This window comes from Musca autumnalis, unplaced genomic scaffold (assembly GCF_047663935.1).
Source record: "Musca autumnalis isolate F117 unplaced genomic scaffold, ASM4766393v1 scaffold_4, whole genome shotgun sequence".
Lineage (NCBI taxonomy): Eukaryota > Metazoa > Arthropoda > Insecta > Diptera > Muscidae > Musca > Musca autumnalis.
The window spans coordinates 112,310,086-112,323,302 of NW_027411977.1; the positions used below are offsets into that span (position 1 = coordinate 112,310,086).

Here is a 13,217-nt window from a genome sequence, read left to right on the forward strand (position 1 = left end):
GTACATTTAAAACGAGAGAAAAGATATATGTCAAAAATTAATATTTAAAATAGACTTAATATAAATATACATACTCCGAATTGCAATTTTTAGTTGCTGTTCACACGCCAAGAAACCTTTTCGGCCAGGTAATCGGAGAATATTTTCGACATCGATTGAATCTTCTGACACTATGTGTCCACTTCTTCCAGGGACGCAAACCCGCGTCAAACGTTCTTCAACGTCAGGAGTCTCACCTTCAATGGATTCTTCATGCAATATGTATCCACTTCTTCCAGGGGCATAATTTTCTCATCTTATTCAAAAGTCCCTTCATCTGGTACATTTGCTCAACTCCTAGGCTTTCGATTACAGGTTTCACAAAAATATTTTCAACTTTTCTTTTATAAAAAACATATAACACAATAAAATTTCGCGATTGTTATTTACACAACTTATAAATAAACCAAATTCTTTTAATTCAACTAAATAAACGAATTCACATGAAACTTTTTACAAACTGATTTTAATTTGAAAAAATAAAATTTGACAACAATTCCAAATATTTTATTTTTGGCCTACACTATCGAAAAAACCCTTGTATTCTGCTCGAAAATAATATCACTTTCGAAGTTTTGTGGCGAACTTTCGAATAATATCCGCACTTGGTATGGGGGGTATATGCTAACATAGTGTGTGTGTGTGAGAGAGTGAAAAGGCAATAAAGGGTAGTGTTTTTTAGAAAGTATTTTTTTTTTAAATATTAAGGCTTTAAAAATTACAATATATAGATTTTAGAACAAAACATTTAATTTTGGAGAAATATTAATAAAGATGAAAGAACAGTTCTACTGTCCCACATAAAATATTTGAACAAAATTTTTTTTCGAGATTTTATACAAATATACCAATTATAAATCGGGTGTAAGAAATTGACAACATAAAACAGTTTTTAGATAGGTTTAAAAGATAAATATCTTACTATAGGGGAAATTTAGTGTTTAATCAAAATATTGAAAGAACAAAATAAAATAAATAAAAAATAGAAAATATTTCTTGTTTTCTGTTAAAGCGCGGAATCGACAATCTTCTCTCTTTACCTAAGCGCTTAATATGTTTTCACTTTTTTTTTCAAAACTTAAAGTAATCCCCAAAGTGGCCTCACTTGTTTGCCTTATAAGGGGGAGGGAGAATTGTGGTTGTGTTGCAAATTCGTTGAAATGAAGCTAACTAAATAAGCTTTCAGTCGCTTTTTCCAAATCCCAATTTTCTTTTGACAGTACCGCACGTGCCTCATGTTCATCGATACCCATATCCTTTAAACGTTGAATTTTAGCATCACAGTCGGGATATTTGTGAGGGCCTAAAAGTTAAAAGAAAAAATTTGTTTTTTTTTTTTTTTTGTTAAAGTAATTTAAGGTCGTACAAAAATATATTTTCACAAAGACTAGGCTATTTTTAATTTAACTACATTAATCGTCGATTTGCGTTGTTATGAATAATGAAGTTACAGAAAAAAATAAAATAATAAAAATAAAATAAGTTTATGGCAATGAATCTATAATATTTGTAGTTAATTTTTTCGTCATTTAACTGATTTTGATATTTTTATATTCAAATAACATCATTTATATAGAATTTTTTAAAAATATACGTTTAAAACAACATATAAAGGGCGATCCATTTAGAGGCTCCTAATTTTTTTAAAGAAAAAAAAAAAACAGAAAAATCTAATTGAATGGGGAATATTTATTATAGTTTGAAACAACATTCGATGACATTTATTTTTGCGGATTATATCTAACAAATATTGGCCGAGGCTACGTCTCAGACGGTCCACCCGTTGAGTCCAATTTTCAATGACTCGTTCAAACTTTTCGACTGGTAACTGGAGAATGACACGTCTGATATTTTCCCCCAAGAGCGGAATCGAAGCGGCTTTATCCGCATACAATTTTGACTTTACATATTCTGGCAGGAAAAACTCTACCGGAGTGCTATAAGACGATCTTAGTGGCCAGTCGATCGGCCACCATTGGTCCAAAACGTGCTCACCGAAGTGTTCTTTCAATAAATCCATTGATTAATGCGATGTGTGCGAAGTGGCGCCGTTTTGCTGAAACCAAATGTCGCCGAGATTACGAGCTTCAATTTCAGACATCAAATAGTCCGTTATCACGGAGCAATAACGGTCGCCATTGACGATCATCATTTTGAAGAAATAGGGTCCGACGATTCCACCGACCCACATACCGTTATTTTTTTCTTGGTGAATTTAAGTTTGCTCTTCTTCCCAAACGTGTCAATTTTGCTTCTTTACACACCTATAAAGCCAGAAATGTGCCTCATCACTGAACAAAATTAGGCTCGAAAAACACTCCCCACATAAAGGGAATTTTCGTAATAAAGTTGAACGATTTGTAAACGTTGTAGAGGCGTAAGCTTCTCCATCATAAAATAACAAACAGTACTAAACAAAAATAATATGAACACGTGACACGACTCACGCGTGATCTGTCAAAAAAGGCTGTTGAAAAAAATACCACACGATACATGCATTTTTGACTTGAACTTTTTTGAAATAAGATTCTAAAAAATCTTTGGAAACAAATCAAAAATTCTGCAAACAAAATTGTGGAAATGTGTATTTATACCCTCAGCATTTATGCTAACGAGGGTATATACACTTTCATACGGGCAAAATGTGCCTCATCGAAATAATAGTTTTAGACCCCAAGTATGTTTGGACGAAATGTGTTTCAGACAATTTGGAGTCGATTGAGCAATGTCCGTCCGTCTGTCTGTCTGTCTGTCTGGAGCGTACGATAACTCTCGAACGGTTCAAATTTTGGCTTTCGTAATATTTTGCCCAAACTTAGTTTAAGTTCGAATATGAGCTATATCGGTCCACTCCTTCCGGTACCTCCCCCACAAAAGTTCGAAAATGTTCGGAAAATTTGTGCGCACGATAACTCTTGAAGGGAGTAACCGATTTGTTTCATACTTTGCCCATCGTGGAGCGTGTACCAGACTTAGATCAGGTTTTAATATGGATTCAATCGGTCCACTCCGTCGGGTACCTCCCACACAAAAATTTGGAAAAGTTCAGTTTAGGACCATCTCTCGAATCGCTTTGATTTTTGCTTTAGCAACTTGTATTCACTGCCCTCCATACGATGGTATAAGTTTCATCAGGGGCAAGTCCATACTTCCTGAGAAAATAGCCTGAAAGTTGCAAAAAACCCCTATGACACCGTGTGAGGAGGTTGGAGAGCAAAATAACTCTGGAACAGGTCTGCCGATTCGGTCCAAAGTTTGGCCTTAGTAATATTTTGTCCAGACATAGTTTAAGTTCGAAAATAAGCCATATCGGTCCACTCCTACAGGTACCTCCCCCACAAAAGTTCAAAAATGTTCCACAAATTTTGCGTACGATAACTCTTGAAGAGAGTGGCCGAATTGGACCATACTTTACACATCCTAATATATCTACCAGATATAGATCAGGTTCAAATATGAACTATATTTGTCCACTCCATCCAGTACCCCCCACACAAAATTTCGGATACATGTTCACTTTAAGACCTGCTTTCGAATCACTTTGATTTTTGTTGAAGCAACTTGCATTCGCTGCCTCAATTGCGATGGTAAAAGTTGTTTCAGGGGCAAGTCCATACTTCTTGAGCAAACATCCCTGAACTTGTAAAAAACCCCTATGGTACCATATGTAGTGGCTGGAGATCCATTCTTTTTAGTATCTCCTCCGCAAAACTTTTGATCTTTAATCCTATTCAACATTTTTGTCAGTTCAAACGCCCAAAATGTTTAAAACTCCCTAAATACATGCGTTTTTTTTGTGAAAAAATTGTTTCAATATACACAGGCTGAGGGTATATCTCTGTCGGCAAAGCCGACTGATACTTTTTTACTTGTTTGTGTTAAAGTTAACGCAAATCGAGGTATCTCTGTACCACAAATCACTGTTTTTCGACGATACAGGTGAGAAGTTGTCTAGAATGACCAGCCCCATAACCACTTAAAGCTCCTGCGATAAGATAACAGGGCTGCGGATCCATGGATCAGGTAAAAATTAAGCAAAATGTATGTGACAGAAGGACTACACACATTTTATAAAATAAAGAAGTCAATATATTTAACTAACCTCCAGCATATGCATTTGTCCAATGTCTAGCCGTCATAACGAATAGCTGATATTTATCTTTGTATTGATAAGCCACAACAGCATCTTGAGGATCATCGGGTTCTGCTGCAGCCAATAATGCTTGTAATGACAACAAAACGGTGCGTAAAGTCATAGCAGCGGCCCTATTAAAAAAAAAAAACATTCATTAAATAATATTCAAAGATTATTTGCAATGCTTACCAATTATCTTTTAAAATATCCAAACAAATGGCTCCGGTGACTGATGATATATTGGGATGCCAAATTCTTGTTATAAAACGAACCTAAATTGAAACAAAATTAATAAATTACCAATGTGTAACATAGCTTAGTATTTAATTGCTAAACTTACTTTTGGTGGATTGAATGGATATGTTTCGGGAACTTTAATTTCCAAAACAAATTTACCACCTTCATATGGGGTATCTGGTGGACCTGCTATTTCGCCACGCAATTCTGTCCAACTGTCATTGATCAATTCAATTTTTATCGAACATTGGACAATCTGAAATGATAAGATGAAAAATGAACTTTTAATCACGATCGTTTTATTGAAGACAACACAACAATTCAGTTGTAACCACAAATTTACTGGAGTTAGTTGAGTAGGTTTGGCAGGGCAGTTGAAAAGGTGCAGTATGTCGTGCGGGCATGTGCCGCATGGTGGGCAGATGTTTTGCACGATGTCATCGATCATTGCCCATCGTAGTTGAGCCAAAACTACTCTGGTTTGTCGTGGCAGCTTACTCTCCTCAGCTGCGATAGGTGGGGACCGTTTTTCGAGGACCGATAGTAGTTTATGGTATCTGCGATAGTTGTTTATGGTATCTGCGATAGTTGTTTATGGTATCTGGTATGTGTGAATGCTATTCAAACTTGCTTGATAGGGGTTCTCTCTTATATCGTTGGGTCCCTCTCTCTAGATCATGAAGATCAATTTTGACATGGGGGGTCCTATTCACCATTCGGTGATTGGAACCGTAACACCCGAGCAAGTACTGCAGCGAGAGCATGATTTTGTGTCGCCGTATTATAAGAATCTTCGATTCCTCCTGCAGATGGTACACTGATGACATGAGGAGGCACTCTGTTGCAGTTCAAGTCGTTCTGCCAGATTGGCATAAAAAAGTAGAAGGTTTGCATATTGCACTATCGCGTTGCACTTATGTTCACGGACCACGTGGCCGCATAGACAAGATTTCTTTTAGTTAGATGTGGTATTCGCGGACGAAATGAACATACTATCGAATGTTTCACCTAGAGTTTTGGTGTAATTAGTGGTCGGAATTTTGTTGCCATCGACCAGGACATTCAACTCATTGTCCATATTTCCTTGCGGCAATTGTCAGTTTGAAGGAGAGAGAGGTGAGGCATATGATAACCCTTTGCCTCTCAACACCCACTCTCATCGACCAAGTGCCAATTGCCCCAAGGAAAATTGCCTAATGTAAATATGGACTTTGCTCATCTTTTTTCCTGAATCCCACGTAGGACTGGCGACCACAGATATAATTGAATATCCAATGATTCAAACTTGGCAGGAGGGTTGTCTGCTCGGTGTCCTTAAACAGCGTGGAGTGCCTAACAATATCAAAGGCTTTTAATATGTCAAGCGCCACCATAACTGTTCTATCGCACGGCTTGCTCTGGTTGACTCCTCGACTAATATGTTACTATTTCCACAGTTCGGGAACGATGTTGGTGAATAGCGACAGGTTGAAAACTTTAGTGAGATTACCATGGAAATTCCATTCGGGCCCAACGCTTTGGATAATTTAGCGTTCCTTATGGCATTATCAACATCATCCATTGCAAATTGTGGTGGTTCATCCTCAGCAGGAAGAGAACTAATGCGACATAGTACTCGAAAAACTGTCGATTGAAACAACGTCGCCAAACATGATTGAGGACCTATCATCCTTTTTTCCAGGGTTCAAAAGTGACTTAACGTTGCCCAGAATTCATTTATTCCTGTTCCAATGTTGCAGATGATTTAGCCACTTGTTCCCCTTATGTTCACAACCAACCTATTAACTTCCAATGTCATCTACCTGACTCTGTGGTCACTGGAGTTGGCACGACGAAGCTCATCACGCTCATTTGTTTCGGGTATTGGACCAGCAGGTATATTATGCGGAGATGGTCTGACCCAAGAGAAACGACGGGTTATCAGGTGGCGTCATTGTTTAGACCAGGTGATACGATGACTATATCTGGCCACACTCTCCGTCCTCACTTACCGTACAAAACGTAGAGCAATCAATCTGCTCAGTCAGCACTATACCCCTCTGATCATTGTCAATGACACACATACTTTCCATGTACGGGTCATTAGAGTCACGCTCAAGCGAGATAGGTCTGAATTGAACAGACTAATGCAATGGGAAAGCTAATCCCCCCACCTCCACTTCTGGTGCGATCCTCCATATGTACGTTGTAACCATCACAACGTTGTAAGCTGCAGTTTTTGTTGAGCTTGGTTTCCGGCACAGCCTGGACTTCCGAATTATGAAATCCACTATTACCTCGGAATCCATTCCAATTAAATTGCAAAAAGGTTACATTTTCAGGGATTGGAACAGCGACGACTGGTGCAAGTGTTACGTATGCGGCTGCTCTTGACGGCAGCGGGCGAGCCTTGTATCCTGATGACGACGACTCACCTGTGTTCAGTCAGAAGCGTAGTCCCTCACACGGACGAGTCCAGAGCAATCCCGGAGAAACACCCACTCCTGCATCTACTGCATCTCTACAAGTTTGAGTGTGGTGGATGTGACAAACTGAATACATCCAATTTGGTCCAGGGTGAGATGACGGCTGTTGGCCGGAACACGGGTGTTGTGTGGTTCCGGTCAATCCTGTATCGAAGAACCCTCCGCCCCGGTGATTGATTACTTAAGCCGAGTACACACGATCAGTTTTGACTCTCGATTTTTCGGAGATATCGATAAATGTCAAACTGTCCAACAACCGCAAAATATTTTGTGGTTGCCTGATGACCGACAAAAATGAACGGCCACACTCACAAGCAACCGATTTTTTGAGCAAAACTGACAGTCAAAACTGATCGTGTGTGTCGCACTTTGTAGTGAAATTTGATGGAGAACATTTTTGTTTTTGAATATTTTTGTCTAGAATGGTGTGGGACGACTTGACATAAACATAGAAAAATTACAACAACCCTTACCATAAGTAAGATTTAGAGTTTTGGTGTATTCTAGGACCTATAGAAAAATTTTATGACGATCATTTTTGTAGAATGAAATCCTGATATTGGTAGCGATTAGTAAAATTTTGCAACACTGTCAGTTCGTTTTGAAAAACATTATTCTCTGTAATAGAGTAATGATGAAATTTATGCCATTGAGGGTAACACTCCAGACTTAAAAACAATACAATTTTGTAGAATATTTAGAGCCTAATGGATCTCATTTACAATGATGTTTAAAACATGTTTGGAAAAAAGTACCTAAAAGACCCCTATAATGGCTCGCATGAGGTTACATATTTTAAGTAAAACATTCCTCGAATTTTTGGCAGAAATATTGCCAAAGACACTATACCTTAAAGCGTAAGGAAACAAAGGTGTCTTAACTCAAATATTTCAAAAAATGTGGAAATGGGGGAAACTTTCCCACCTATTTCTGTTACCTCCCGACGTAAACTTTCAAACCGCCGATACATTTTCGTTTTTCCTTGAAAATCTGTGCAGGGTGCCTTGCAATTTAAAAAAATTGAATTTTGTTATACATTGTTATTACTGATAAATCACCTCACTTTCTTTATTTTCAAAAATTTTGGTGAAAATCGGTTCAGATTTGGATATAGCCTCCATATATGTTTTCGACCGATTTCACTTATTTGCTGCACCAAACACGCTATATACGTCCAATGTCGATGAAACTTGGAATGTGTGTCTGAATGCGGTCTAAAAATATGTGTGCCAACTTATATCGAAATCGATTCAGATTTGGATATATGTAGCTCCCATATATATTTTCAGCCGATTTCACGTATTTGCTGCACCAAATACGCTATATTCATATGACGCTATATACATATGAAAAATGGAATGAGTGACTGAATGCGGCATAGAAATAGATGTGCCAAATTTGATCGAAATCTGTTCAGATTTGGATATAGCTCTCATATATATTTTCGGCCGATTTCACGTATTTAATGCACCAAACACCCCATATCTGTCCAAGTTTGATGCATTTTTGAATGTATGACGGAGTTCGGTGTAGATATATGTAAGTGTGCCATTTTATATCGAAATCGGTTCAGATTTACATATAGCTCCATACATATATATTTTACATATTCACAGTGGTGTAGGGTATCAAATAGTCGGCCCCGCCCGACTTTAGTCCTTTCCTTACTGATTTTTCAATCTGGAGTACTATGTTTCACTATTAGAGACAACATCACTTAATCTCATAAAATGTAATATCGATCGTATAATTAATTATAAAATGTGACCTATTATAGGCTACACTCTCACTTCATTTTAGACATTTCTGTAAATAAATAAATAATCCGCAAAGTGTTTTATACACTTTATGATAAATCTATATACCTATCTTCCATCAAAGGTATTATGTGAACGGAAAGGGGCATAAATTGAATACTCTACCAGCTGGCGGAAAAATCTGAAATGTTTACCACATGTAGATCTTTACGTCCTGATTACAAATAAAAAAATTATATAATATCAATCAATATAATATAATTTTACTTAGCTATGTATATATTTCAATTGAAATATTGAATTGTAATATTTTGCCAACTAGCCTCTATAAAGCCAACTGGCGCTGAGGCGAAATTAATAATAGATTGTAAATTATTTAATTGAAAATGAAATAAATAAAGTTTGTTGGGGGGAAGTCCATACTTCCCGAGATATGGGCCTCTTAAGTTCCGAAAATTCCCTTGTTAAAGTAAGAAAAAATTTAAATTAAAAAATAATGTTGTTTTCGTGCCATAAATGGGCTCCTGTCCATAGGAGAAAGTCTTAAATCCCCGGCCGAAGGCCGGCTACTTAAAAAAACTTAAAATTTAAAAAAAATTTCAGATTTTTTCCGTCAGCTGGTAGAGTATTCAATTTGTTCCCGGTAAGGTAATAAATATTATTAACCGGAAAATATAACTGGAGAATGAGAAGTAAAAGGATAAGTGGAATTATACTAGAAAAATGAATCATCAGGAAATTAAGTTTACCCTCCCCAATAAAAAACTAAAGTTATTTAAGTAGCTAAAAAAAACAAAATCAAGGGCAACAACATTCAATAATCAAAAATGTTAAAACAAAAACTAACAACAAAAACACAAACAATGAAAACAACAGCCCCACCACTCACATACACTTGAAATGTGGACACACACACAACAAAACAAATTACAGCTGACAAGAAACAATGCCAATATTTAGGTTAGGTACCCCCTTGAATGCAAAAAAAAAATCGGACACTATCTGGCCAAAAACACGTCGGAGTTGTTCAAATTACTTCTAGGTGACAAACTCGAGTAAAAGGGGAAATTTTGGTTAAAAATCAATGCCACAACTCTAAATTACCTCTTCGCTGCGCATAACTTCCTTGAATTCGCGCTTTATACGCGATACTGCCATATTTACTGCCATGATTGGGATACTTTTTATTTATATATATTGCAATTATTTTGTTTCCAGAAATCTACTGTTTACTTTCCCCAAATTATGAGATTAACTTTTGACCCCACCAGAAAGTATTTTCTTTTTTCAAAAATGTTATAAATTTGCACAATTGTTTTTGTTATATTCTTCTTTAGTTTCTTCTTCACTTCAATCCGTGACTTTGTGCTGCTGCTTTTATTATCTGACACACACAAACAAAAACAATACCAGCAGCAACGTTCTCACAAAATAAGAACAAGAAAATGCAAAAAATTAAGCAAAATATGAAACTGCCATTTCAATAGTTTTTCCAATTTGTTTGTATGAACTGCTCGCTAATTGTTGATTTTATATCGTATTATATTCCAAACAAATTCTAAAATTGTTTAGAAATGTAGAACAAATATATTTTGATTTAATTTTTTTTTCTATAAATTTAGAAGCAAAAAAGTTAATTTGTATTGTTGCTGTTCGTCGTATTGGATGTAGTAGTGAAGGCAAAAATTCGATACAATAATTTATCAACTCAAAAATAATCGAAAGTGCTGCCAATCTTAAGTCAGCCATACAAAGTTGAGAGATGCCATATTTACTGAAATAATCAATTTCGACTTTGCTAGATATAACATATGGTGCAAGAAAGGCCTCGGCACATACGGTGCGTTGAGTGTCGCGTTACATCAACCCATGGTACAATTACATAGGTAGATGCCTCACCCCAGCCGATCGAATCTAAAACGTCAAAAAACGAGGAATTCACCATGAAAAATTGAAACAAAAACCATATTAGGTGTGTACGATAACCCAATAATTTGTACAAATTCGTACAAATTTTTGCTGAATGCTGTTCGATAACAAAATTATCCCGCAAAAGAGAGCGAGTTTGGAGAGATTTTTGGAGAGTTTTGTGACTGAGAACTTGCAAATTTTTGCTGGGAAAATTTGTCCCGCAAAAATTTGCAAGTCTGATCAGCTGACTTTTAATCACATGTTCAATGTAAACAAATCGAAATGTTAACATTTTCGACCATGAAAATTTCACGATTGCACATTTTTTTTAGATTCTAAAGCGTTGTGGATAGGATTAAAGCATTAAATAAGTAAAGTGAAATTTTAAAATTTATGTTTTTGTTCCGTTTGGTTAAAAATATCAAAAGAAACAAAAACAAATTTCATACATTTTCGGAAACAGCTGACTTTCTTGCAAGTTTTTGCAAAATGCTGTTCGATAACTTTCTGCAATTTTTCTTGCTTGAGAGAGTAAAATTCACTGAGAGAGGTTGCTGGAACTGACTGAGTAATTATTGCTGGGAAAGTTATCGTACACACCTATTATTCGGTAAGTAAGAGATAGTATGTGTTCGCTTTATAGACAAACACAAGCTATAAAAAGAGACAACAAGAGACCATTTGGCGAAATTTTGACATTTTACATTACAAAAAAAGTTGCTTTGTTGTAGCAATTCGTCGATGCATCTACCTAAGTAATTGTACCATGTTGTGTTCCTTTACTTACCTGAGGTTACCATTTGTTACCATTTTTAACCTGCAAAGCGTTCCGTACCCAGCAAAAAGTTTGCATCCGCGGATGCAGTTGCATCACTACAAGTGTACGGTACATTTGCCGTTGAGTACATCTTTTCCTATGAATTCACTTATGAATTTTACAAGAGAGCGCGCAGCTAGGATGCACTCCATTTTGCTTCCACGGCACACAGCTAGGATGCACTCCATTTTCGATCCAAATCACAGTCTTTGATGTAGTATTTTGGATTGAATTTAAATGCAGTCTAAAGATGTTATAAAATGCAAGCCATTGCAAATATCCCAAAATAAATAAAATACATTGCTTATTCGTGTAAAACAAGAATATTAGCTTTATTACATTAACACAAATTATAAAACTCTCCATTAAATTTGATCGTAACTAAGTTTAGGGCCTTTGTGGATATTTTCAGGCCCATATCTCGGGAAGTGTACACTTCCGCAACAAAAGCAATACATGGTTGGAATCGGGATAAAAATCACTATATGTGGTAATTTTTTCATAATTTTCTGCGTTGGGTCGGTAAAGGAAAGGAGTTCCAAATTAACAATTGAAGGTGCCTACCATTTTTTTTATTTTCCATTTAAAATTCTTCTTCGATCCATAAAATGTTATACACACTTAACAGCTATATTATTTGATTTTGTGTCAACAGATGTGAAAATATCTTTTCTTCTCTCCTTCTCTGGCCTTTCCTACATCTTGTTCTCAGTGCGAAAATGCGGATTGGATTATGACAATAGTTTGTAAGATAGCGCAACACGGAAATCCAAGACACGAAAATCTAATGATGTTGTAGCTTGTGCCTTCAAATATAGTGGCTCTCCTACCACGTTCTTATTTGATAGTGGTCGATTGACTTATGCAGGCAAACCCGTTGACTTGACTTGCGCCAATGATCCGGAACTGAGTTCCACCCGGCTATCGTCTTAAGGCCTCGGCTGAAATCATTTCTGCCTCTTATGTGACGAGGCCCTTATGGCCCTGGCACATACGGTCCGTTGTGCGTCGCGTCGCGCGTTGAGGACAACAACCACATGAAAAAAGTGTAAGTGATGCCAAGTTTGTTCTTAAAGTTTTCATGTGGTTGTTGTAACGCGACGCTCAACGGACCGTATGTGCCGGGGCCATTAGTGTTGCTAAAACTATAATTCCCTTATCAATGCACAAATATAAAACATACTGGAACGCAGTGCGATGTTTGGCATACATATTTACTGATATCGTTGGGAATACCTGGCCGTCTACATTGTATTTCTCCTACTCCATGGATGCACTGCTTTTTGCTGAGATTTGATACCTTTAAAATAAAAAAATAGTCACCAGAAACAACAAAATACGTTATTTTACTTACATTACCGTTTCCATAATTTATTTAATAATTTTTCCCTTTTTCATATCTATTTATTTTAATAGCCAAACGTTTGTTTATGTTTTTGCCAAGAAGTCCGCCAGAAAACATTCGAATTTAAATCAGCTGATCAAACTTGCAAATTCTTACAAGAAAAATTTTCCTTGCAAAAACTTGTAAACAAAAGTCTCCGAAACTCTCCAATATTCTCTCACAATTGTCTCCAAATTCTCTCTCTTTTACTTTGCAAGTTGGTTATCGAACAGCATTTTGTAAAAGTTTGTGCAAATTTGCACAAACTTTTGGTTTATCGTACAGACCTATTGCTTCATCATCCAAATGGTTTTTCATTTTTCCTCCTACTTCAGTTCAGATTTCCAAAAAACTCCAACTCCACTTCAAAAATAATTTGCGTCTCGTGAATTACAGCAATGTTCATAACTTTAGTTTGTATGTCTTTATTTTTTATAAAACAAATTCTTTATTGTGTTCAGAAAAAAGACTG

General features: G+C 36.4%; 1 protein-coding gene across 1 annotated transcript; it reads right to left on the minus strand.

The window, feature by feature from the left end:
• Positions 1 to 708: 708 nt before the first annotated feature.
• Positions 709 to 10,362, minus strand: Ubc4 (ubiquitin conjugating enzyme 4). The gene is made up of 5 exons (XM_073987436.1): positions 9,738 to 10,362; positions 4,515 to 4,667; positions 4,364 to 4,446; positions 4,142 to 4,305; positions 709 to 1,342 (listed from the first exon to the last, which is right to left on the minus strand). Exons 1-5 carry the CDS (start codon positions 9,801 to 9,803, stop codon positions 1,206 to 1,208), a joined length of 603 nt encoding a protein of 200 aa, XP_073843537.1. The 5' UTR covers positions 9,804 to 10,362; the 3' UTR covers positions 709 to 1,205.
• Between the last annotated feature and the right edge of the window lie 2,855 nt (positions 10,363 to 13,217).

Bases quoted from the DNA above. Each gene is read 5' to 3' on its own strand.
- Ubc4 (XM_073987436.1), bottom strand. From the start codon at position 9,803: ATGGCAGTAAATATGGCAGTATCGCGTATAAAGCGCGAATTCAAGGAA. The intron at 4,447-4,514 runs GTAAGTTTAGCA...GTTTCAATTTAG, and splicing joins ATCCATTCAATCCACCAAAA to GTTCGTTTTATAACAAGAAT. The intron at 1,343-4,141 runs GTTAGTTAAATA...TTTAACTTTTAG, and splicing joins GACAAATGCATATGCTGGAG to GCCCTCACAAATATCCCGAC.